General features: G+C 45.9%; 1 protein-coding gene across 3 annotated transcripts in view; it reads right to left on the bottom strand.

The window, feature by feature from the left end:
• Nucleotides 1-12,284: 12,284 nt before the first annotated feature.
• The window catches only part of BZW2 (basic leucine zipper and W2 domains 2), a 74,668-nt gene continuing 60,153 nt past the window's right edge, over nt 12,285-26,799 (bottom strand). For all 3 annotated transcript variants that reach the window (XM_072650826.1, XM_072650827.1, XM_072650828.1), the window contains 3 exons: nt 26,618-26,756; nt 14,531-14,653; nt 12,285-12,708 (listed from right to left, as the gene is read on the bottom strand). In XM_072650826.1, the coding sequence (XP_072506927.1) occupies nt 12,680-12,708; nt 14,531-14,653; nt 26,618-26,756 (291 nt within the window). In that variant the 3' untranslated portion in view covers nt 12,285-12,679. The remainder of the gene's footprint in view (nt 12,709-14,530; nt 14,654-26,617; nt 26,757-26,799) is intronic.

Below are 26,799 nucleotides of genomic sequence, written 5' to 3'. Positions count from 1 at the left end.
CCTAGAGAAGATCTGGATCATTGACAATGACTGGTGTTGGAGTTAGGGGTGGTAGACAGTGGTGCAAGACCTGAGGCCATGTGTTGACATATCACTATCAGATCTTTCTTTATACTCCATAGGCTCCATTCATTTCTTCTCCCAATATAGAGGAAGAAGGAGGAAAAGACCATAACCTAAGGACTGAGATGTTGACATTGGCACATTGGTACTAGTACTCAACACTACGTGGCTTTCCCTAGTATGAAGGAAATGCTAGAAATTGGCATTAGGTGGTGCCCCACCTGTTCTCCCAGTGGCTTCTTGCCCACAAATGGCCCCTCTTGCCTGCTCTATTTATTCCTCAGCAGCAGGAGAACTCATGAGATTCACTCCATTTTCCCAAGCCCTTACTTCTTTTGCCTCCTTTTGGAGTCTAGTATAGAGAGGAGTCTCTTGTTTTAATTCAGTGTCTAAAGTTCCTGCTTTCTGAATTGTTCTTTGTCTTCCCTGTGCCTTTCCTAACTATAGGATTGAGTGTTCTCATTCTGGAGCTTTCCATTTCAAGGGTAATGGCCCAGCCCCTGCTGCCTCCAGAGAGGCCAGCTGTTGCCTTGGAAAGTCAGTGAGTCTTGGATTGGGTCAAAGGTTTCACAGGCTCAAAGAAATCCAAAGCAGCCTTTTAGAACTAATGGCACCAAAAAAACCCCACAGGAAGCCCTCAGATTTTATTTCAATGACAATTTGCAGACTAGGTGGAAGAATCCAACTATATAAAGATAGGGGCTTTTGGAAGGTTCCCTCACCAGAGGAAATGAGTTATTCTGAAGTAGTCCCTCCATCACAGTCCCCATCAGCTTGCAGAAGTGACCTTGGCTTCTCAAAGGCCATGGAGGTAAGAAGCAATAAACTTTTATGAGGCACCTACTATGTTGTCAGCAGAAGACAGAAATCCCTGTTATACCATGTGCATAGTTTGTTTCTTTTTACTCAAACTTCATGCTTTGAGACAATGACATCCCAGCAAAGTGGATCCTTTCCTATCGACCTTTCTGCTACACTAGAAGGGTTCTGAGATGGGCCCAGGGGTGGCCCATATGTCTACTATTTTACTAAAGGGCCTTAAATTCCTACCAAATGTAGATTTGATGAAGGTCCTGGACATGGTTAGCCTGGAGAAGAGAAGATGTAAGGATAGAATGTCTCCCTAAGACCTGCCACATAGATGAGGGACTAGACTTTGGGATGAGAAGCTATGGGTAGAAGTGGCAGAGGGGTGAATTTTGACATGATATAAGGGAAAAAAATTCCTAATAAGTGGAGCCACCACAACATGGGATGGGATGCCCAAGGGAAAAAAAGGAGGAATGCCTCCCTCCTTGAAGGTTACTTTTTTTTTTTTTAAGAAAGGCTTGATGGCCATTAAACATATCTGTTTAGTCGAGTCTCTTTGGCCTTGAAGGTCTCATATAATTCTGATATCATTTGCATCTCTGTCCATCTGTATGATCAGTCAAGCTAAATTCAGAAAGCTAGGTCATCCACAGGATGTCAGGAAATGAATTCCTGACAATTTGAGCTGCTTAAAAGCAGACTGAGCTGCCTTGGGAGATGGTGCCCCCCCTTCTTGGAAATCCCCAAGCAAAGGCTGACTGGTGACCACTTGATAGACAAGTCATAGAGAGAGGCGGCACTAGGGTAGGGGGCTCTGATGTTCTTCCTGGCACTGAGGTTCTATGGTTGCCTTTATTTCTATTCAATTTCATTTTATTTGACCAGATCCATTGTTATAACCTCTCAGTGTTGGATTGTTTGTTTTTTAATCCAGACACTGTTATGCTGGGTATTACTTACCCTTCTTTGTGCCACCTGCTAATCAGACATGTAAATGAGCTCTGCCTTCGAGTCATGGTTCAAAGTGATAGAGCCCAGAACCAAGGACAAATACTTGGAACTTTCTTTGAGAGAGAGCCCTCAAATTGACACTGACCCCTAACGGCTTTGAGCTGAATCTCTCCACATATCCTCTTGGAGAAGGGGATATTATTCCCTTTTTGTGAGTCATGGACTCCTCTGACAGCCTGGGAATGTCCTCCTTGGAATGATATTTTTAAATGCATAAAATAAAATACATGAGATTATAAAGGAACCAATTATGTTAACATAGAGTTATCAGAAATATATATTTTTAAATCAAGTCCATGAGCTCCAAGTGAAGAAACCTTGCCTTGGAGAGATGACTATCAATTCATCTAACTCCCTTTCAGCTCAAGATGACTTCACTTTCTGAAAAATGGAAAAGAAAGATGATTATGATGAGCAAGAAAAGTGACTCTGGCTTTCTCCCACAGAACTTGCCAGACCAGTGTTCTGAGCTGATAGGAAGATGTGTGTGTTCATCCTTCATTGCCGAAGAAGACCATGCCATCAGAGAAATGATGACATGACTTGCACTTACTTTGTTTTGAGGGAGGGAGGGCTGTGCAGGTCACCAGCCATCTGAATCCAGTGACCAGATATTCATCAGGATGACTGGAGATGACCCAGGATGAGGCAATTAGGGTAAGTGACACAGCTCCTGAGTGTCAAGTGTCTGAGGTGAGATTTGAACTCAGATCCTCCTGACTCCTGCACTGGTGCTCTATCCACTGCACCACCTAGCTGCCCACTAGGAAGATGTAAGCCATTACTGACTATAACAGTAACAGGATCCTTGTGTAATGAAACTAAAATAGTGTCTGTATGAGCCTTCCTTTACCCAATATCCTACATATGCAGAATTTCTTTAAAGTGAAGCAAAAGATCCCACCAAACTGTGGATTTGTCTGCTGGGTAAGTGAGTTTCCTTCTTATGGACTTTGAGCTGGTAACTGTTTCCACAGGCTTGGCACAGGGCAGAATGCATCTTTGTTCAGCAGGTCCACAATGCCCTTTGTAATCTCCGAGGCCCTACTCATCATGAAGGAACAAGTTTGTGCCATATTAATCCATCCCAATCTTCAGTGATAATTATTATACCAATAATAAGTTTTACAATTGTTGATATACAATTACATGGCATGTTTTCTGAATGATTATTCCCTCCTTTCACTGAGGTGCCCCCTTGTACAGGCTTATATTGCTTCTTACCTGGGTTATTACAATAACCTTCTATTAATTACCCTCCACACCTCCAATTTCTCCCAGCTGTCGTCCATCCTCCACTCAGTCATCACCAAAGAGAATTTCCTCAAGCACAGTTGTTACCATGTTATCCCTTCACTCAATAAACTCCCATTGCTCCCTGTTGCCTCTAGATTGGACTTTTAAAGCTCTTCACAACCGGGGCCTCTTCCTCCCTCTGCATCATGATGTATTTTCAGCCCTTCTACCCATCCTACAACACAGTTCTGACAGCTGCTTTGTCTCCTTTACACATGACACTGCATCTGCTGACTCAGTCCCCTTTCTTGCTAGCTCCTTCCCTCTGAGATTACCTCTTGTACATCTCTTGAAGGTATAAAGGTTTTGTCTCCTCCATTAGAATACCTATTACAGAATCTCAGCATGTCAGAGAGGGAAGGGACCTTAGAGATCTGCCCCAACCATTCATTTGAAAGGCAGAATGATGTAGTGGAAAGAGACCATGATCTGGACTCCAAGGATCTGGGTTCAATTCCAACTCTGGTGCTCACTATCTTTGTGATGCCCTGGTTTCCTCATTTCTGAAATGATGGGGTTGGAGCAAAAGACCAGAAAGTTATTCTTAATCTACCTCTAAATCTATGAACTCCCTCATTTTACAGAGAAAGAAACTGAGCCCCTGAGACATGAAGTGGTTTGGCTAAAGGCATGCCACTAATAATCAATGCAGCCAGGTGATGCATTGGGTCAAGCACTGGGTCTGGAGTCAGGAAGACCCAAGCTCACATCTGGCCTCCTGCAAGTCACTTAACTCTGCCGCAGTTTCTTCTGTAAAATAAGGGGCATAAAACATTTTTCCTCCAAAAATGCTGCGAGGATCAAATGAGGTAACAGTTGTAAAGTGCTTAATACAGTGCCTGGAATATAGGAAGCATGATATATATAGACACCCACATATGTACATGTATACACACACCTGTATATATACACATATACACATGGATGGATTGATGGATGAATCAAGAAGTTGGAGCAAGTCAGCTGGGATTAGACAGGGGCAGCAGACTGAGTTAAGTTAAACATTTTGCCTCTTACTTTTGCTCCAACATTAACGAAGCATCAGAATTTTAAAATCCTTTGTTAAAAGGAAGTTAGCTCTAAATGTAGCTCTGCCATCTGGACCTTGGCAGGCAGGTCCATGTGCCATGCATCTCGACATTCACTTTTCTGTCTTTCCTTTGCTCTGTTTGGGCAAATGTGAATTCTGTTCTGCAGAAGCCCATTTGGCGCAGATGATGCCCAGAGCCAAACTTTTGGATCTCAGCAGATTCAGTGGCTGCTGAATAACAAACCAGGCTTGTTGATATGTGAATAGGAAAGAGGTTCTAAATCCTGGTTCATATTTCAAGGTGATAAACAATTTGAGAAAATACACTTTTAAAAAATAAATGTTTTACCAAATATATATTTTTAAATCTATCACTCCCCATAGAAGCCTCCATTGTAAGAAACAGGTATAACTAAGTCATCCATTGGCTATGTCTGACAATTTTAGCCTTAATCTGTTCATTTTAATAGATTTTATTGATACATTTTTATTTTTACCTTGGCCAGATTTTCCACAATATCCTTCTCTCTACCTTCTTCCAAAGGTCCATCCCTTCTAACAAAGATTCTTTTTGTTTTGTTTTGTTTTTTTTTAAGAGAAAAAATCATTCCACAAACCAATGAATACGTTGGACAAACTTGAAGTTGTATGTAATGGTCTGAGGAAGGAGGATTTCCTTGTCCTTCTTCTTTGAGGTCAGTGACAGGATCCTTGTGTTTGTGATTTTGCAGCCCCTGGTTGTGATGGTTTTGGGAGGATGGCCCATTGTTGTATGCCTCCTTCTGTACCTTTAGTCCACCACCTCTTTGTGGAGAGGAGGCAGAGAACAGACTGATTTTAAATGGGGAGAATTCTATGTGAAGTTGCCGTAATGCTCATCTCAGATACCCAAAGTCACTTGACTTTGCTCCCTTGCTCTCCCTCAGCAGATTTCACTCTTGGAGGCTCATCAGACAGTCTTACACAGCCCCTCCAGGCATGTGGATCCTCAGAGACCAGCTCCTCCTGCTTCTGCCTGAACAAAAATCCATGCTATATCTCACTAAGTAGTTATCCATTTTGTCTGAAGCAAGTTCACCACCAGCTTAGGCAGCTATCACCTGCTACCTTCAGACAGTTCTCGTTGTGAGAGAGATTTCCTTACCCTCAAGACTTTTTGTCACTTCCATCGTCACTCCTGATCCATGGCCCTCTGGAGCCATCCCATCCTCCTACATGTGAGCTCTTCAGATACCAGAAGACAACTATCCTGAGCACCTTTAACCTTCTCAGCTCCTCCAATGGCTGTTCTTATGCTCTGATGACAGATGCTCATTAATAGTTAGGTCTGGGCCAGGTCCAGAGTGGGTCCCCTCAGACAACTGAAGGTTTCCCTAACTTTTCCCCATTCCCCATTCAGTCCGCATTCAGGGACTGAAATCTCCTAGGCCCCCAGATTTGACTCTAGATTCCCCACATCCAAGATGACCTGGAGGATTTAAGTTTGGATTCATTCCTAAGGAATTCCTCACAATTATTGAGGAAGAAATGATGAATGAGATTTCAGAGTGTCCTTAAATTAAGATTCTATCTGATGTGAAATATCAGAATATAAGGTCTCCCATTCCCTCTGGACCCTTCAGTGGAGCTCAGCATCCTTGTGTGATGCTAACCCCACCAATCCCAAAGGAAGCCAGGAAACAGCTCAGAAGGGAGGCCAAGCCTGGACCATGTGGCTCTTGGACATGTGTGGGGTAGGCAGGTCTGAGAGGAACCTACCATGCTGTGAGTAAGCCCTGCCTCCCCCATCAACCCACAGGTAGCTGTTGGAATGAGGCAGGATAGACAACCCTAGGGGAGGGATTCACTTTCTCCTGTTAGGGGCATCAGGAAAGCTCCAGTCTCACCTACCTCAGTCCCACATAGTGAGTCCAGGTCTCCAAACACCATGTTTCCTTAGAGTGATGCATGACCTCACATTCACGCTAGGTGGCAGTCTCTCAGCAGGCCAGATGCAAAATACTTTCCTTGAGGTCAATAGAAGCAAAGACCTCTTTCCACTTAGAAGGATGGAACGGAACTTTGGCTCTCGTCTACTCCAAGCCCTTCAAAGTTTTGTTGACGTTTTAGTGTTTACATCCCAATATTTCCCCCATTCACCTTATTTCCCTCCCCTCACTGAAGCTTCTCTTGAAACAAAGAAAACCAGTGATTCCAAAGCATCCCAATTAATTCCAAAGTGGGTGGGTGGGGGAGAAGGAAGGAGTAGTACATGCAGTATTCTCCTCCCATAGGCCTGCACCTCTCCAGTGAAATCTTTTCTCCATTTTGGAAAAGAGGAAACTGAAGTCCAGAAGGTAAATTGATTTGCCCAAGTGTCCAAGGCCACTGAACCAGTAAATAATCTTGTACAACTCCCTTATTTTACAGATGAGGAAGCTGAGGCCTGAGGATATGAAGTCATTTGTTCACAATCACACAATTAGTCACCAACAGAGCCAAGAATAGAACCCCTAGTCTCTGACTACACCAATGAGATCCACTATGAGCAGATGTTGGAGAAAGGAAATGGGATGATTGAACATGGGGTGCTCCCACAGAGGATCCTGGGAGACATGTAAGCAGTGGGCATAGAGATGGGAGTCTACAAAGGAGCAGTGACATTTCTCTGGTTTCTTGAATCCAGAACATCTGCTCCCTCCTTGAAGCCAAGGAAGGTGAAAATGATTGTGCCTTGGAGAAGACCGAGAAATTCCTTTGTGAAATGACATGGTGCTTTATAAGAATATTGGTCTTTGGACCAGTTTACAAGAAATATCCTCGAGTGAATAGGATAGTAACCATGTTATTGGTGGCCAGAGACAAGAAAGCCAAGTGTGTGCATGTGGTGACATTTTTTAAATGGTTACATCATGACACCAATTTTGTGTGGGCACCAGAAGGAAGCAGGAAGACATCGTTTTGATTCCTCTCAGTCATCCTTAGGCATTCCAGCAGCTTGGGGTGGAGTGGAGATAGAGCTGGACAGACAGTCGGGAAGACCCAAGTGGGAAGCCTGCCTTCGACTTTTGCTCACCATATGACCCTGGGCACTTATTTTATACCTCTCAGCCTCAGTTTCCCCATTAATTGCCCCTTTCTCACAGGAGTGTGAAAATCAAAGACGATGAGATATGCAAAGTGCTCTGCAGACCTTAAAATACCATATACATGCTAACTGCTGTTATATCTATCACATTGTCTTGAATTATTATTTCATCATCTGAGGGTCTACATCTTTGCTCCTTCTCCATACAAGCATAAAATGAGATCGGGAGAATCAAGGATGGACTGTGTAGTGATGACAGCAATGTTACTGAATAAAGCAACAACAAACTAAGAGAAACCAAATAGAAGAAGACCCAAAGAAGGGATTCCAGAAAATTCCTCCCCCTTCCTACTGTTCCTTGGAAGAGCTGGGGGGAGGGGACCACACGTGTGGAACACAACATACATTGTCAGAGAGTTTGGTGAAATTTCACTTTTCCTTCTCTCCTTTTTTCCTTTCTTCCATATTATAAGGGGATAGCTCCTTGGGAGGAGGTGAGGGAAGGAATCTCATAGAAAGTCATGATGGAGTCAGGGGATAGAAAACTGGAGCTGGAGTCAGGAAGACCTGAATTCAAATCTAGCTTCAGACATTTTCTAACTGTGTGACCTTGAGCAAGTCACTTAGTCACTGGAACTCAGTTTCCTCATCTGTAAAATGGGGATAATACTAGGACTTACTTCAAAGGCTCATTGTGAGGATCAAACGAGATTGTATTTGCACAGTACTTTACAAACCTAAAGTCTATGTAAATGCTAGCTGGTGTTCAAAAATGTGACAGAAAACCAAACATGTAAATATTGTTTATGTAAATGGTATTTGCCTTGTACTTTGGAGCAGTACTTTTGCCCTGAATTGATGCAACAAACAGGAAGTTACGGTGAAGGCAGGTTAAGCCCCAGCCCTGCCCCTAAATGGAAACCCAGAAGTCTGGCATTTACAAAAAGCAAATGGGAGGAGAGGCAGAAGCTTCTGGGCATCCATGTCATTTGATAGGTCCAGGTAATACCTCATCAGCCTAAGTTATCTGAGGTGGGAGCTTTGGCCACAGGACAGAGAATCCCTGTGGGCCAAACCTGCCTAGTGCAAGACTCCCGGGCATCATTCGGGGACATTGGGGACCCACTTGATTTTCTGTCTCTTGGAAGTGATTTTAGGTGCAAGCCTGGGAAACCAAGGGCCGTAGTGGGCAGAGGGCTGGGCCTGGAGTCAGGAGGACCAGCATCTTTGCTAAGAAAACTCTCTGGACAATACTAGCATGCTGTAGTCCATGGTCATGAAGAGTTGGACATGACTGAACGAGAACAAAATAAGACTGGAAAGGCAGAGGATGGAGAGGTTTGGTTTAGTTTAAGACAAAAGGAGTTTATTGGCAACCAAGGCATCAGGCAGACGGAGCAGGCTGCTGCTAATCCAAACTGAGACCTACGGGTAAGGTACCTACCTACGTAAGGCTAGGACAATCTTGATTGGCTGAAGGTTCAATAAGCAGGCGGGGTTAGCATCACCTCAGCTCCTCCCCATGACAGCATCACTGGGAGAGGGGAGCAGCCGTCCGGGGACTTCGCCCTTATGGGGAGCCTTAGATGCCGGACTAACGAGGTCGTGTTTGTATCCCAGAGACAAGAGGGAGGCATTGGAGAGTTTTAGTGGGAGGGCGAAAGGATCGCAGCTCTGTTGTGGGCGCATCAATATGGCAGCCGTCTGGAGGATGGCTAAGAAAGGAGAAAGAAGGGAGGCAGAGACTGAAGAGGAGGTTTTGTCCTAGTCCGGGGTCGAGGCTGGGATAAGGGGCTTGTGACTGCCCTGGATTGGCGAGGGATTGGCTGTAGGGGCTGGGGAGAGGGGAGAGGCAAGGGGGAGGCAGGTAGTGAGCCTGGGTGACTGGGACCAGCGGGGATGAGGGAGCTGTACACGGACGTTCTTGAGATTGGAAGAAAGCCGCCCCTTTGCTTAAGAAAACAGAAACAGGTGCCTGGACAGCTTTACTTGGGAAAATGGATAGTTTCGAGGCTACGGCAAAGTGCCACCTACTGCTGGAATCTTGAGAGGGTCAAAAAGAGCCTCTGGGTTCCAAGTGGTCGTTCAAGTCTCCATGACCCCATTTGGGGTTTTTTCTTGGCAGAGACACTGGACCGGTTTGCCATTTCCTTCTCCAGTGCATTTTATAGATTGGGTTACACAACTATTAAGTGTCTGAGGCCAGATTTGAACTGTCTTCAAGACTCCAAGGCTCCATCCAGTGAGCCACCTAGCCACCTCTATTCTTATTTTATCTTAAATCTTTTTCACATGCTTACTATTCCAGGCAAAATGGCCCACAGGCCAGCTGTTTCCCATTCACACAATACCCCATCCTCTGCCTCTGCACAGATGGACTACCCCTCCCCATCTGCCATGTCTAGAATGCCTCCCTCTTCATTTCTGCTTATCCAGTTCTCATTCTCTCTCTCTCTCTCCCTCTCTCTCTCTCTCTCTCTCTCTCTCTCTCTCTCCCTCCCTCCCTCCCTCCCTCCCTCCCTCCCTCTCTCTCTCTATTTCTCTCCCTCTCTTTCTCTCCCTCTCTCTCTCCCTCTCTCTCTCTCCCTCTCCCTCTCTCTCCCTCTCTCTCTCTCTCTCTCTCTCTCTCTCTCTCTCTCTCTCTCTCTCTCTCTCTCTCTCTTTCCGTCTCTCTATATTATGTTATATAACTGTAGATCTTTGGTTTTTACTTACAAAGTACATGCTGTATCTCCAATCCCTCTCCAACAGAATGTAAGCTCCCTGAAGTGAGGCACTATTCTTTTGCTTTAGTTTCTCCTTCCCAGAATCTAATACAATGTGGAGCACAAGGTAGGTGCTTAATAAATGTTTACTGAATTAAATTGAATCAATAGGTTGCTTTGCACAACATTTAGGTTTTCTCAGAAAGCCCTCCAGACTGGAATGAAGCTGTCGATGCCTGCAAGTGCTACTGGGACCTGCTGTTGAGTATTCTGTCCAAGTCTGGTCTAGTCTGCCTTCACAAGGGCTTATTGGATGGGATCAGGAAGATGCCAGTCTCCCAGGCAACTAATCCCTGCTGCTCCCAATGGTGGAGCATCTCAGCAGCCTGGGCCACTGCTGCCCTGCGTCTGGATTCTAAAGTGTGAATGGAAATTAGCCCCAGTTAAGGCAATCACATACCTGCACAGACCCAGTGCTTAGTGCCTAACTTCCGACTATTTAATGAGTGTTTAACAAATGCTTGTTAATTGAATGGGTGTTGATTGATGGGGCTCTGAAGAGGAACCCTTCATTTCTTCTTACACAGGACATGGTTCCATCTCTGGGTGGTCAGGAGCCAGAGAAGAATCGCAGGATGTCACAACAGGAAGGGACTTCACTGGTCATCTAATTCAGACTGGACATCAATGAGAGTGCCCTCTAAAACAAACCCATCTGCCCGATTCTGCTTGGAGGCATCTAGATGAAGGGGAAGCCCTCCCTGAGCTCCATTCCACCTTTGGACAGATCTACTTTTCATAGATTTATGGCATAGAGGGAGGCCACACCCTTATTTAAAAATGGAAAATGAGACAATGCTTAAGTGACTTGTCCAGGGTCATACAGCTAGTATCTGTTGCAGGATTCACAGTGGTGGAATTTTGACTCAAGTCTCACTTAGTGTATTCTGAGCAGAGCATGTGCTAATTATGTGCTCTCGAATGTATTAAACATTCTTATGTCCCAAGAACTGGAATAAGTACTGGTACTTTCTAGAAAGGTAGACCCTGCTCATGGCCATCACATTCTGATTGAGGAAAGGTCACTGAAAAGGGGAACAGACAGACACGGAATAAAATGGAGAAGTGGCAGAGGAATGGGAGCCAACTCCCTCTTCCAGAGCTGATGAGGATGGGAGAGCCTTGGTCATCCCCTCTTCTCACAAGACCCCTCTGACCTATCTGGATACCATTTGGGAGTGATATCTCTCTTGATACATGATAATGTTTCAGCAAGAATAATGGTGTGGATGAGCGAGGTGGGTACTGGGGGCAGTGGAGACACGGTGAAGCAAGAATGCACATTGAACTCAAGAAGTAAAATCCTCAGAGTGACTTCCAGTTAACTCTTTCCTCTTCCCTCTGGCCAAGCCCAAATATATCCTGGCCTTCTAAAGAAGGATGCCAATGAGCCATCACCAAGAGGACCAGGTGCTTTCTTTGTTTTCCTTTTTTTCCCCAGAATTTAGCACAGATCTTTACTAATCTACCAAGAGTACGGATGTTTCAGGGATATTCCTGTGGGGAACAAGGGCTTCTCAAAAAGAAAAAGTGCCTTGAAGGAAAACCAGGATTTTCTATTTAGAATCAAACTATCCATCTTTGTGTGGTTGTACCATTCCCAATGGGGGCCTTTGGGGTTGGGTTCCAGTGGGTTCTATCTTTAAAGGCTTCACACTAACATGCCTGGCAGGGCTTGAACTAGCTGTCTGGCAAGGGGTCTGGGTCTCTGAAGAAGACACGAATGTCTTCCCAGAACTTTTATCGACTTAGGGCCCCTTCTCCTTTCAAGGTAACCCTTCTGAGCCTCATCAGGAGGACTTTTACAATTAATCAAGCTCATTGGAGTAGATTATTCTAGCTTATCCCCAGTTACCAAAGAAGATATTACTGAGCCTGTCCCTTCTCCTGATAAGAAAAAGAACACAAGAGGTTGGGTTTTTTTTTTTTTTAGATTGCTCATGTAAATAAAATTCTTAGCACTACATAGGGATAGAGAAGTGGACCGAAAGTTGGAAGACCTGAGTTCAGATCCTGCTTCAGACACTTACCAGCTGTGTAGTCACTTCAGCACTCAGAATGTGCTTCCTCATGTGTCAGCCAAAGATAACACCAACACACACAGGGCACTTTGTAAACCTTAAAGCTTTCTATAAATGGTGGCTAGCAGGGGAGAAGGGGAGCCGTGAGAAGCTACAATTTAGGAAATCTGCTCCCTGAAGCAACCCCCCAGATCAGAGGAGGAACAAAAGCTCTGGTCCTCTGGTTTTTAAAAAAGCCATTTATTTTTGTTTTTTCATTTAAAAAAGTGGTTTTGTCCGATCACATACACAAGCAAATACAGAACTAGTAACACAACCCTGTGATAGCCCCTGACTGGGGACCTGAAAGGGCGGCTACACAGGAGGAAGTGGCTGCCTGGGCCCTTGGCTCGTCACTCTCCTGGAGAGCCTGCTGGATGGCTGTGTCTGAGGAAGGCCAGAGGGAGGCAGGCAGGGCTGCCAAGAGCTTCAGAGCCCAGGGCCTGTCCTACAAGGTGGGGGCTTCCTCTCCACACAAGGGCAGCCTCAGCTAGTTTTCTGCAATACAGGAGCCAAGCCTTGCTTCCTGAAGGAGACGCCGTGGTGGAGGCCTGCAGAGGGGGCTGGGTAGGCCCTGTTAATTCTCCTCACCTTCCGATTCAGACTCTGAGGGAGAAGAAAGAGATGAGACAACAGCATGGTTTTCAGGCTCCTTTAAACATTGCCCTGCTGTGGTCACGAAAGGCAGGAAAGAAACAATCCAACATCCAGACTTTTCACAAAAGCAAAAGTCTGCACCATCTTTTCCTGGGGCAGGAGAATGGCTACGGAGGGCTGCCCACTGCCAAAGTGAGGAGAAGGGCCTGGCCGAGAGGTGACTGTAGTGTGAGAGGTGCCCGCAGTGTGAGAGGTGCCCGCGGTGTGAGAGGTACCCACAGTGAGAGGTGCCCGCAGTGTGAGAGGTGCCCGCAGTGTGAGAGGTGCCCGCAGTGAGAGGTGCCCGCAGTGTGAGAGGTGCCCGTGGTGTGAGAGGTGCCCACAGTGAGAGGTGCCCTCAGTGTGAGAGGTGCCCGCAGTGTGAGAGGTGCCCGCAGTGTGAGAGGTGCCCGCAGTGTGAGAGGTGCCCGCGGTGTGAGAGGTGCCCGCGGTGTGAGAGGTGCCCTCGGTGTGAGAGGTGCCTGCAGTGTGAGAGGTGCCCACAGTGAGAGGTGCCCGCAGTGTGAGAGGTGCCTGCGGTGTGAGAGGTGCCCGCGGTGTGAGAGGTGCCCGTGGTGTGAGAGGTGCCCACAGTGAGAGGTGCCCTCAGTGTGAGAGGTGCCCGCAGTGTGAGAGGTGCCCACAGTGAGAGGTGCCCGCAGTGTGAGAGGTGCCTGTGGTGTGAGAGGTACCCGCAGTGAGAGGTGCCCACAGTGTGAGAGGTGCCCGCAGTGTGAGAGGTGCCCACAGTGAGAGGTGCCTATGGTGTGAGAGGTGCCCGCAGTGAGAGGTGCCCGCAGTGTGAGAGGTGCCCACAGTGAGAGGTGCCTGTGGTGTGAGAGGTGCCCACAGTGTGAGAGGTGCCCACAGTGAGAGGTGCCTATGGTGCGAGAGGTGCCCGCAGTGAGAGGTGCCCGCAGTGTGAGAGGTGCCCACAGTGAGAGGTGCCCACAGTGAGAGGTGCCCTCAGTGTGAGAGGTGCCCGCGGTGTGAGAGGTGCCCGCGGTGTGAGAGGTGCCCACAGTGAGAGGTGCCCTCAGTGTGAGAGGTGCCCGCAGTGTGAGAGGTGCCCGCAGTGAGAGGCGACCTCAGTGTGAGAGGTGCCCGCGGTGTGAGAGGTGACTGTAGTATTTGGTCCCAGATGCCTCGTACGCTTCAGGTGCTTCTGAGAGTTTGCTGGGATGCCATTTGTAAAGGGCCTTTTATCCTAAGAAGGGTTTTCCGTTGAGGTCTTGGGCATTATCTGGGGCCAATTTAAATTGCTTTATTTGGGTTTTTTTTTTTTTTTTTTTTGGTTTTTTATTTTGTTGACTGCCCTGATGCACAGCATCCTCTGCCTCACTGCCCAGCCCCTTCCAATCTCCGTGAACACCATCTTCACCAAAATTCATTAAGGTCGCTAAAGTCTGCTGCCAGCAAAGACTGGGAGTCCATATAAACTCCTTCATATCTGTAGAGAGAATGGGCCTATCGTATGCATGTGTGTACACATGAGTAGATATGTTTATATGTGTGTATACATAAAGACATATCTCTCTACATAAATTAAATGTGTGTACATATCTACATATTTAATCTCTCTATATACATATATATGGACATTCTTCTTTTCTTGAGCCCTTGCTGGCCAGGATTCCTCCATTAGGATATGTCATATCCTGGGTAGGGAAGACAGGGCCAAGAAAACAGGAAGCCTTTCATATCAAAGGAAGCCTTCTGACAGGTAGCTAACCTAGTGGAAAAACCAACCAAGTCAGTCAGCCAATGTCTCCCAGCCAGGAAAGGGCCCTACCTTCCTCTGCATTCTGCAGCCACTCTACAAACTTCTTCATCTGGTCCAGAAACACACTCTTGCCTTTGGCCACATGGGCTTCTTTGTGCCACTTTAAGATTGCTTCTTCACTCAGGACATCAGCTGTAAAGGAGGGAGTGGGGAGGAGAAAGAGAGAGAGAGAGAGAGAGAGAGAGAGAGAGAAAGAGAGAGAGAGAGAGAGAAGAGTCAGGGCCCAGTGGGCAAACAGAAGCCACCCCTGCCTAATACCCTATACTACCTCCCCAGGTTATGTTATGGGCCATAATCAAGGGATACTCCATTTAAAGAAGTGATAAGCTCCCTAAACCAACAGAAATATGCCTCCTGCACAAAATCAAAATCTGCGGAATCCCAGAAATAATAAAAGTATCTGATGTAAGAGGTTTGAGGTGGGCAAAGTACTTTCCAATCAATAACTCATTCCAACCTCAAAACAGCTCTGGAAGGTAGCTATTGCACTTATTATCTCCATTTTATAGGTGACCAAACTGAGGGTCAAACCCACCCATGGTCACCAGCTAGTCAGTGTGAGAGGTAAGATTTAAATATATTCTTGCTGATTCCCAACCTTCTTTTCATGATACCACATTGCTGGCCGAGAGGGTGGGAGGTCACCTAGTCCAAACCCTTCACTTTAAAGATAAGGAAACTGAGGTGCAAATATGGGAGAGGACTTGCCTAAGGTCCTCTCATCAAGGCAGCAGCCCTGCTGAGATGAGAACACATTGCCTATCGCTTCCTCCAAAGTGGTTCCCTGATGACAGTGGCCGCCTCCTATCTCTTGGGCTCCTTCCATCTCTAGAACTAGCTTATCATGGCAGCTGTTCTCAACAATGACAACCATCAAAGGAACGGTCTGTTTTATTGACTGTCCTATATTTCCTAAGACAGAGAGGAGGTTTGTGAATTCTAGAAAGACTGCAATAAGGGTTTGAAGTCAAAATGACTTGGGGGTTAATCTTGTGTCGACTCAAACCCAGTCTGTACGTGACTTTCCGGACCACTTGGCTGCCCCCACCTCTGTGGCTTCCTCCTCCTCCAGGTTTACCCTTTGAGGACATACCCAAGCTGGCTCTGTTTAGTGAGCCCTGGCCCAGCCCTGGGCCCCTGGGTGACTTCCTGGCCTCTTCCCCTCAATCCCCAGGACTCATTTGTTTGTTGTTCTTCCCATTAGAACATAAGCTCCTTGGGGGGAGGGATTATCCTTCTTTGTGGCTGCATTTATATTCCCAAAACACAGCACAGTATCTTACACACAGTAGGCACTTGATAAATGCTTCCTCTCTTCCATGTATCTCTCTTTTGGGCCAGAAGATATACTTGACCAGGACACTTCACTTCCCCCAAATCTCCTGGGGGGTGGGGAGGGAGTGTTCTAGTCTAGCATAGTACACACAGCAGACTGGATTGAGAGTCTGAGGACGGGGGTTCCAAATAGGCAAGTTTGGGCCTCAGCGTCACCCACCCCTCCATCCTGTCAAATATTTGGGGCTGAACTTTGTGGCCTCTGAGGTCCCTCCTGGCTTTAAATCAATGATCTTTATGAATAGAAATGGGAGAAGAGATCACAGCCTCTGTTCTGTTGTGCCTTAACAAGGGAGCAATAGGGCCTGAGATGGAGATGGAGAGGCAAGCAAAGGGCCCTTTGAGGCCTACCCTTTTATTTGACAGATGGGAAAACTGAGGCCCAGAGAAGGTAAGTCTTGCCCAGGGTCACACAGCTAGGAAGTGCCCGAGGTGAGATCTGAACCCATTTCCTTTCTGATGTCCAGAACCTTGTGGTAGCTACAGATAACATTCACATGGACTTCCCAATGCACTTTAGGTAGGTTGTCTCACTTGAGCCTCAGGACAACCCAACCAGCTGGGTGCTAAGGGCATGATGACTGCCATTTTTAAAATGAAGATGCTTGAAATCCGGGCAGGCTCTATCCTTTGCCTATGGCCTCAAAATCAGTAAGCATCAGATGCAGAATATAATCTCAGACATCCCCTGATTACACTTCTAGCGCTCTCTGGAAGTCTGTTACCTCCTTGTAACTCAGGCGGCCTGCCCTTCCCACCTACCTGGGCTATAAGGACTGGACTGAAGTTGAAAAGGATTTTCTCCTCACCTTACCCTAAGCTGAGCTAGGCCAGTCCTTGGACAGGATAAAGAAGCCCATCCCTCCCTGGGCCTGGATGCAAGCCCTTGCCAGAGATGGGGAGGATCTGTCATTGGCTCTGAGAGCTGGACATTAGCCTACTGCACACATGGGATTCCAGTGGGGGCTGGGCAACACTGAACCTGCCCCTCCCCTACACTGGCTATTCTACCTCTAAAGAGATTGTTTAGCAAAGAGGGAGCAGTCAAGGTTGATTGGGGCTACTCACAATAGTCATGAGCTGATTAAAGATTTCAGATGGACTTTTGTTGCTGGTATAGTGGGTGAGAGGAAAAGTCCTTGGGGGAGGGACCAGAAAAGGCCTTGTTTAAGAGGCAAACTTTGAGCTAAACTCTGGGTATGAGAAGGCAGAGAGAAAGAAGAAGGGCCTGATAGGTGAGTGGAACAGCCATATCAAAGAACAGAGGGGAGAACAATTCACTATTAATGGAACAGCCAACAGGACAATTGGCTTGTATCAGAAAGCACAAAAAGGAACCTAGAAAGGTGAGCCTGAGCTGGACTGTACTTGATCCTAGAGATGGCAAAGAGAACGGAGAGCCAAGATGGCAGAGCATCAGCAAGAAGAAAACCCGGGTTGCCCCCATACGCCTCCACAAAGATCTGAAGAACACTCCAAACAGAGCTGTGGTAGGAAATCCAAGACAAAAATCACAGTGAGTCCCATTTCCATCTCAGGTCAGCTTAGAGACACAGGTAGGGAGGCCTGTGGACACTGGATAATGGGTCTAGCCAGAGAATGCTGCATGCAGAGTGCACAGAAACTGGAAGAGAACTGAAGTTAGGGCAGGAAGAGGTTGGAGACTCCTATGGGAGGACCCTGACTCTGTGCAGGATATGGGAAAAGGGGCCAACTAGTAGCCGTGCTGTTCACTACCTCACCTAGTTCTGGGAGAGGTCCAGGGTAGACTGAGGAGAGGATCTCTGCTTAGGGGTGGTGATCCACGTTGAGGAGCAGCAACAGGCCCAGCCTAGGAGAATATTCAGAAGCAAGAGGTGCTGTGTAGTTGTGACTCCAGCAGCACATCAGGGGCTTCTAGCCACCAGCAGGTTTTCATTCCCTGCCTAGCCCCATTCCTGGTTTTAAGACTACAAAAATCATGCTCTCTCATACTGGCCTTCCTTTAGTTCCTAGGAGCTCCACAGCCTGGGACAGGTTGTTGTTCAGTCATCTTCAGTCATGTTCCATTCTTTATGACCCCACTTGGGGTTTTCTTGGCAAAGATACTAGCATAGTTTGTCATTTCTTTCTTCAGAGGAGGAAACAGAAGCCAACAGGGTTAAATGACTTTCCCTGGGTCACACAGCTAATAAGTGTCTGAGACTGGATTTGAACTCTGGTCCTCTTGAATTCAGTCCTGGCACTCTATCCACTGTACCACCTACCTGTCCCTCTGGAATATACAAGCACCTTTCAGATCTTCTCACCCAGGGATATTCCTCTGTATCCTATTGGTGAATTCCTCCTGGAACTTCCTGTGGAGGGGACCAGACCTGCCTTCATTCTTCTATCAGCCCTGTTTGGGCTTGAAGTCATCAAAATTGTCTCCATCTCTCCCCACACACTTTTTTCTACCTCCTTTTGTCTCGTCTCCAAACGTAAGCCCCTTAAGGGAAAGGACTCTCTTTTTGCTTGTATTTCCCAGAATTCATCATAATGCCTGGCTTATGGTAAGGCTTAGGAAGTTCTGGTCTCCATCCTTTCTTCCTTCTTCCTCCAACTCTACCTGTAATCTGCCATCGACCTATGAACAAAGGCAAGAATTCCAGACTAAAGAGAACTCTACAGTTCTGTCACTGAACCAACAGAGCTTTCCAGTGACTGAGTCAAGGTGTAGTGGAATTTCCAACCAGAAGCAAATCAACAGAAATGTTGTTCAGACCTAAACCTAGATCAGGAGCTTGTAGAACTGAAACCAGGAAGGCAGTGAGTAATGAGACTGTGTCTTAGATCAGGCCACTTTGGGAACACTGAAAATTCTCAGGTCCCCAGCCAGAGCTAGCCCTGAGGACCCAGAATTACACAACACTCAATAGCTATGAACGCAGCAAAAAGATCCAAGAGCCAAAGGTTCAATCCCAAATATTCTTGTAGGAAGTGAACAGAGTTCAGACAAACCTACTATTTGAAGTCAAGAAATAATCTGGAAGAATGAGAAAACAAAAACTGAATGCCACCACAAAGAGATACAATGACAGGGATGCTCAGGACAAAAATCCAGAACAAGAAAAATGACTCCAAAACATTTAAAAGCAAAGTCTCAAAGAAAAACACAAGTTGAGCAAAGTCCAACCAGAATTCCAGGAAGAGATGAAGCGAGTTTTAAAAAAAAGCTAAAATAGTTTCAAAAGCTAAATGAGAGCAGTAGAGGAAAAAATGAGAAAAAAATCAGAGTGATAGAAAACAAGATTTTGAAAGAGAATTAACAGCTTGGAACACAAAGTATAAAACACTACACAAGAAAATACCTCCCTAAAAATTAGAATTGACTAAATAGAAGCTAATGATGCCATGAAATATCAAGAAAATTTTTAACAGTGACAAGACTAGAAAAATTGAAAAAAATATAAAGGACTTCAGAAAAAACTGATCTAGAAAATAGATCAAGGAAAAAAAATTTAAGAATCATTGGACTATCTAAAAACGAGCAAAAAAAATCATATATATGTCAAATTTCAAAAAATCATAAAAGAAAACTGCCCAGACTTTTTAGAACCAAAAGGCAAAGTAGAAAAAGAAACGATCCACCAGTCACCTCCTAAAAGAAATCCCAAAATGAAAACTCCCAGAAATATTACAGCAAAAATTGGAGCTTCTGAGTCAAAGAAAATAATGCCAGAAAGAGAGAAGCTGAGAAGCCACAGTCTGGATCACACAAGATTTAGCAGGCCATCGCTTAAAGAGCAGGGAACTTGGAATAGGATATCCCTGAAGGCAAAAGCTTGAGGCTGACAAACAAGAATAAATTACACAGAAGAACAAAATATAATTTTAGAAGGGGGGGATGGACATTCAGTGAAACAGAGGAAATCTATTCCTGATGAAAACAACTGAGCAGAAGCTGTGAAATCCAAACATAGGAGTCAAGAGAAATGTAAAAAGGTAAACATGAGTAAGCAGTCATAAGGGATTACATAAGGACAAACTGTTTAAATTCTAATATGGGAAAATGATCTATGTAGCTCCTCAGAACTTTCATAAAGGTCATCTGGGATCATAGAGGGAGTCTAATTAGACAGTGGACCTGGGAGTGGTTCTGTTAGGTTTGGGTGATTTTAAAATAAGGAGGAAAGGGGAAGAGGAATACACTGTGAAGGTGGAAGAGAGATGGAGAGAAAGCATGGAGAAATAATGCACATAATTGGGGTGCCCAAAGGTACAAATGAGGAGGAAGGTGGAGGAATTTTTGATACTTGAATCTCACTCTCACCTAAGCTGGTCAAAAGAGGGAAGAACAGATAGCTGAGTAGAGAAGGTGGAAACAAGAGGGAAAAGGAGAGAAGGGTCAGGAGGAAATGAGAAAGAGAGTAGATTAAAGGAGGATTTTGTCTTAAACAAACAAAATCTCAAGTAGGGAGGATGGATTTTGGAGAGGGGTTTAAAAGAAAGTAAAGAAATAACAATAATCTCTTATTGGACTCTGGGTGAGGGAAAGAGAAAAGATTATAGGAGAAGAGAAACAGATTAAAGCAGAACTACAGCAGGGATGCTGAACTATTTTACACCACCATCTTCCCCTTTAAGAAGAGGTGGTGGGAAACAAAAAATAGGGAAAGTATGAGAGAATAGGATGGAAGGGAAAACAAAATGAAGAATCACGACTGTGAATAGGAATGGGATGAGCTCACTCAGAAAATGGAAGTAGTCAGTAGAATGGATTAGAAAGTAGAATCCAACCACAGAGTGCTTACAAGAAACAGCTGAAACAGAGACACATACACAAAGCTAAAATTAGGGGCTCGAACCAAATCTGCTGTGGCTCATCTGAAGGTAAAAAAAAAGGGCATGGGTGGCCACCATGATCTCAGACAAAGACATAGCAAAACCAGACTTAACTAAGAGATAAACAGGGATACTAGGGCAGCTAGAGGGCACCATAGTGCACAGAGTGCCTGGCCTGGAGTCCGGAAGACTTGTCTTCCTGAGTTCAAATATGACCTTAGACATTTACTAGTTGTGTGACCCTGTCACTTCATCCTGTTTGCCTCTGTTTCCTCATCTATAAAATGAGCTGGAGAAGGAAATGACAAGTCTGACAAGTCACTCCCATATCCTTGCCAAGAAATCCCAAATGGGGCCACAAAAAGTTGTAAATGATTAAAACCCAATTAAAAAACAAACAAACAAAAAAACAGGGAAACTACATTTTGCTGAAAGAGACCATAGCTAAAATCTGGGCACCATGGCTGGACCCACAAAACACCACTATGCCCCAACAATGAAAGGTACAAAAAATGTTTTTTGCATTTTACAGGTTTTATCTCCCACCATGGTCCTTCACAGCAAAAATTATTTTTTTGCCTTTCTTTGGACTCTCAGCACTTAGCATAGCACCTGGTATATAATAGGAACTTAATACACACTTGCATCTTGATTGATTGTGCAATGCATAATATAGGAACTCCTCAAGAAGATCTTCTATAGGGGTCCAGATTTTACAAAACTAAGATTTTTTTCATCTCCCACAAGGATAGACATAATAGTATTTGAAAAGGTAGCTTAAGCCAATAGTCTTGAACTGACCCATTGATTAATTTGGGAGAAGATATATAAATTTATGCCTGGGAATGTAAAAAGAAGCAGTTATGTATGAGAGGATGGGCATAATCCAATGATTCCCTATTTCTAAATTTATTTCTTCAAAGTAAAGTAAATCTAAAATCAGGGAACAGGTAGCATAGAAACCTTGCTTTCATTGTCAAAGGAACAATCACCATCTTTTCTTTTAGTTCTAAGAAGCATTATTAGAATTCATTCTTTCACACAGCTCTATTATTTCAAGAGAAGATTTTCATCTCCTGTCACTCGTGAGCTTCACAGTTCAGTAATCCAGCCTGACAAAGAAGGATCACTAATCACATCTCTGGGTTGTTTTGAGTCACTGGTAACATTTGAAAGGATTTGGTTATATGGTTACTTTTTTTAAATTACAGCTGATTAGAATCACATTTTAACCAGTGAATAAGAATTTCTGTGGAACCTGGGTAGTTCCTATAGGGGACTGTCATCTATAAAATGTTTCCAAGCCAGATGGATCAGCTTCTAAACACAATTCACATCCTGCCAACTCAAGACAATAGAAACTTGAAAGTTTAAGCAATGTCCACTTTCTGTAGAATGTGCAAAGGGTCAGGAATTTCCCCAGCTTCCAGGGCCCTGTGTTTACCTCAGTTTCTATTTATTTATATTAAATTTTATCACCTTTTGATTTTATACCACAGTGTTTCCCTTTAACTACTCTCCTCCTCTCACACCTCTAACCAGCATTGACCACCCAAAAACCAGCTGTCTGTGCTGCCCCTCCTAATTGGCTCTGCTTTAACCCAATCATCCCTTGGCAAAAAGGGTTTGTAACATGAGAGCCCTACAGACACATCTACCAGCTCTTGAAAGCACTTAATTAGTATTCCTTGTTAACTCTTAAGAAGGGATAATTCATAAGAATATTTTCTCCAAAAAGCATCCAAAAGCACAATAGGAAGAGTACTGGCTTGGCAGTCAGAGGAAATGGGTTCAGATGCTGCTTTGGATGCTTCCAAACTGTGTGATCCTGGGTAAGTCACTTGCCTCCTTGGGCCTCAGTTTCCCCAGCTGTAAAATGCAGGGGTTGGACTTGATCTAAGCTCCAGATTGAGGATTGCACAGCTATAGAAGGGCCTTGGGAGCTGTCCAGACAGGGCAGTGCTGGGGCTGAACTGATTGTTTGCTAGTAATTCTTCCGTCTCCTTACAGGCACCAGAACAATAACCGTGGAAAACAATCCAGCATTCAGTCAGTTAAGTACTGAATTACCCAACTGGGTTCAAGACAGGTCTTTCTAATCCTAGGAAAATCCCAAACAAAGAGAACCAGGCAGGTTCAGGAAAACAGCTGAATGCCTGCTAGGAGGAATGGATGCTGTTGAATGCTCATAAGGTGAGGCTGATTCTCTTAAATAGGAGTATAGAAGAAAATCTTGATGAGAACGCCATGTTCTCTCCAGGTGACATGGAATAGAGCCATTATCCCTCCCCCCAAACAAGACAATAATTGTCTTGGGTGGCAAAACAGATCATTTATTTACAAAATGGCCTAGAAAATGATAGTAATTTTCAGCTGGCAGGTAAAAATCAGGAGAGCCATATGGTGGGATTGCAGAAGCCATGAGTCCTGTGCCAGGCTCCAGTGCTGGCAGAGTCAAAGACACATTTGTGGTAGGGTCTACACTGCCAACCTTTCCTTGAGCTTAGCTCCCATGTGATAGTGACAGAGTTTGCAGCCAAAGATAAGGTTCATCCATAACCCATCCATCAAGCAACTCATTAAGTGCCTACTATGTGCTAGGCACTAGGGATACAAGAAGACAGAGAAACAATCCTTCTATCCTTAAGGAACTTAGAGTGTATCAGGAGAGACCACAAAGAAGAAGGCCTCCAGCTGCCCACCCCTGGTCATTTCAGAGAGAAAGAGAAAGGGAGACAGAAACAGAGGAAGGGAGAGAGACAGAGAGAGAAACAGAGAGGGACAGGCTCTGCTCAGGTCCTGTCGCCAATCAGGAAACTTGGCTACTTTTCAGGTTCTGTCCCCTTGTCCTTGTGGGTACAAGCAGTGCACAGCCCATCCATGCCCTTCATCCTTTGTTCATGGAAATCTATACATTCCCCAGAGCGGGTATTCTGGACCTCTCTTAATGCTCTCAGCCTTGTATGCGTAACAGTGAAGCATGCAGACACTCCTCTCAGTGACCCCTCCACCCACTCACCATGTGGTCAGCTTGCCCTTCCTCCCTTCCTTCCTTCCTCCCTTCCTCCCTTCCTTCCTTCCTTCCTTCCTTCCTTCCTTCCTTCCTTCCTTCCTTCCTTCCTTCCATCCTTCCTTCCTTCCTCCCTTCCTTCCTTCCTCCCTTCCTTCCTTCCTTCCTTCCTCCCTCCCTCCCTTCCATCCTTCCTTCCTTCCTTCCTTCCTTCCTTCCTTCCTTCCTCCCTCCCTTCCTTCCTTCCTCCCTTCCTTCCTTCCATCCTTCCTTCCTTCCTTCCTCCCTCCCTTCCTTCCTTCCTTCCTTCCTCCCTCCCTTCCTTCCATCCTTCCTTCCTTCCTCCCTCCCTTCCTTCCTTCCTTCCTTCCTCCCTCCCTCCCTTCCATCCTTCCTTCCTTCCTTCCTTCCTCCCTTCCTTCCTTCCTTCCTCCCTCCCTTCCTTCCATCCTTCCTTCCTTCCTCCCTTCCTTCCTTCCTTCCTTCCTTCCTCCCTCCCTTCCTTCCATCCTTCCTCCCTTCCTTCCATCCTTCCTCCCTTCCTTCCATCCTTCCTTCCTTCCTCCCTCCCTTCCTTCCTTCCTTCCTTCCTCCCTCCCTTCCTTCCATCCTTCCTTCCTTCCTCCCTTCCTTCCTTCCTTCCTTCCTCCCTCCCTCCCTTCCATCCTTCCTTCCTTCCTTCCTTCCTTCCATCCTTCTTTCCTCCCTTCCTTCCTTCCTCCCTTCCTTCCTTCCTTCCTCCCTTCCTTCCTTCCTTCCTTCCTTCCTCCCTCCCTCCCTTCCTTCCTCCCTTCCTTCCATCCTTCTTTCCTCCCTTCCTTCCTTCCTCCCTTCCTTCCTTCCTTCCTTCCTTCCTTCCTTCCTTCCTTCCTTCCTTCCTCCCTCCCTTCCTTCCTTCCTTCCCTCCTTCCCTCCTTCCTTTCCTCCTTCCTTTCTTTTATTACATTGGGGTCAGCGTGGGGCACACTGCATAGAATGTTGGACTTGGAGTCAGGAAGATTTGAGTTCAAATCCCACCTCAGACACTTCCAAACTGTATGATCCTGGGAAAATCACTTAACTTGTGACTGACCCAGCTTCCTCGCCTGTAATGGGAATAAACAATAGCGCCTCCCTCCCCAAGAGAGAACACGTGCAAAGTGCCGCCTAATTGCTCACTGTATTTGTTGTTGCTGCTGCTATTTGTTCATTTTTTTATTGATCACGTCTCTCTGATGACTGGAGGCACCTAGCTGGCAAAGTGGCAAAAGCTGGACTTGGAGTTAGGAAAATGCCTCAGTCACTATGGCTTTGGGCAAGTCCATAATCACTGTGTGCCTCAGTTTCCTCATCTGTAAAATGGGGATAATAATAGCATCTCCCTCCAAGGGTTTCTCTGAAGATCCAATGAGACCACTCTATAAATGTGAGGTCTGATTATTACTAGATATTGTAGTTGGCAGCTCTCATAACAAGCGGAGTGGGCCCAACATAGGCTGGACAGAGGAAGCCTTGCTGAGTGTTCCCCGCGCTAAGGACGGTCCCGTGGGGAGCCCTGTGATGCTGGTGATTGGAGGGTAAGGAAGGCGTTCTAGCTGCTTCAGTAATATTGCTGGGCCTCGTGGAAGCAAGTTGTTATGGGGCTCTGGGTGAGGGAAAGAGAGAGGAACAAGAAAACAGAAACTGCAGTGTCAGAGAACTGAACACTGTGCCTGGAGGCAGAAAGACCTGTTCAAATCCTGCTTTCTAGCTGTGTAACCTTCAGGAAGACATTTCACCTCTGCCTGCCTAAGTCTCCTCAGCTCTAAAGTGGAGAGAGTAACAAGCAGCCCCTGCCTCCCATGGCTGCTGTGAGAGTCCGATGATATCATAACTGTGGAGTGCTGGCACAGTGCTTGGCACACAGGGGTTCTGCCTAAATGCTTATTCCACCTTCCAAAGAAATGCAGTGTCATGCAGCTGCCCAGACTGGCTCCCTCCGGAATGCTCAGTAAACCCAGGTGAACGTGTCCCAAGAGGCCCACTCAGAGCTAGCCAATAAGGCCAAGGCTATGGGCTACATCTCTGGCTAATGTGCACTGAGCAGTTTCCAAGGAGCCCACCTTGCATTTGGATTCCACCCATGGGTGACCCTGACTTTCTGAGCAGGTAAGTGCGGCTGGCGGCTGGGAGTTTGCTCTCCATTTTGGTGCCATTTGGGCGCTGCATGCTCACAAACAGCACCTCTGCACAGTGCCAACAAAGTTTCAAGGAGGAACTCAGGCCTCAGGGGCACCAGCTCAGACTTCCCTGAACACCTATCAGCCTCTCGCAGCCATTCAATCTGACACCCCGCTGCCGTCGCTACTCAGTCTATCTAACAACACATCTTATTGCAACGATGCCCGGTGAGCATCTAAAAAGACAATGAAAATGAATCCCTAATACACATTCCATCTGCTTCCTCTTCTGCCAGTCTCCACATAAAAGCAGCGTGGAGGCCACTTAGAATCATTCTAGCAGATCACAAACAAGTCAGGGCATCATCTTCACTCCCAAGCTGCTGAATCCAATCATGGAGGTTCCGTAGCATCCATGGACCATGGGTTGTGAAAGTGTCCATGGTGACCATGTCCTGACAAACACACTGGGAGGCTGGTCAATGGGACGACCTGAAAGCAGCCATTTCTTTGGGAGGCTGGCCAGCCCAAACATCCTATGAACATCAGCCTTGTGGCACCAGGAAGAGTCACCGGACACCAGGATATCATTAGGCTCATCATGACCTTGGTATCCACTGGGGGATATCCCCGGCTCACAGCTCAAGATCAGACACCACAACATTGAAGACCCATCTCATCATCCTCCCACTCCCAAGAGGCTGGCATGGATTTAATCCACCCCAGTGCACTTTATGTCTCCTCTTGGGAGTGGATGTCTATAGGCTGAGTGACTGACTGATTGCCACAGACACCCAGTGGAGGACCAACCTTTGTAAAAGAGGACCACAATCTTGGGAAAGGCCTTCATGAAGTGAATGTTGTCGTAACAGTATTCCTGTACTTTTTGTAGCAGGATCAGCTCGGATTGGCCTTGGGAACTGAATGCAGCCAGCAGGGGCGCGTAGTGCTGGAAAGGATGGGGAAAGAACATGATTAAGTTACCCACCTGG

The sequence above is a fragment of the Notamacropus eugenii genome, chromosome 3, assembly GCF_028372415.1.
Source record: "Notamacropus eugenii isolate mMacEug1 chromosome 3, mMacEug1.pri_v2, whole genome shotgun sequence".
Classification (NCBI taxonomy): Eukaryota; Metazoa; Chordata; class Mammalia; order Diprotodontia; family Macropodidae; genus Notamacropus; species Notamacropus eugenii.
The sequence above is the reverse complement of the archived record's forward strand: the minus strand, read 5'-3'. Positions and strand labels throughout refer to the sequence as shown.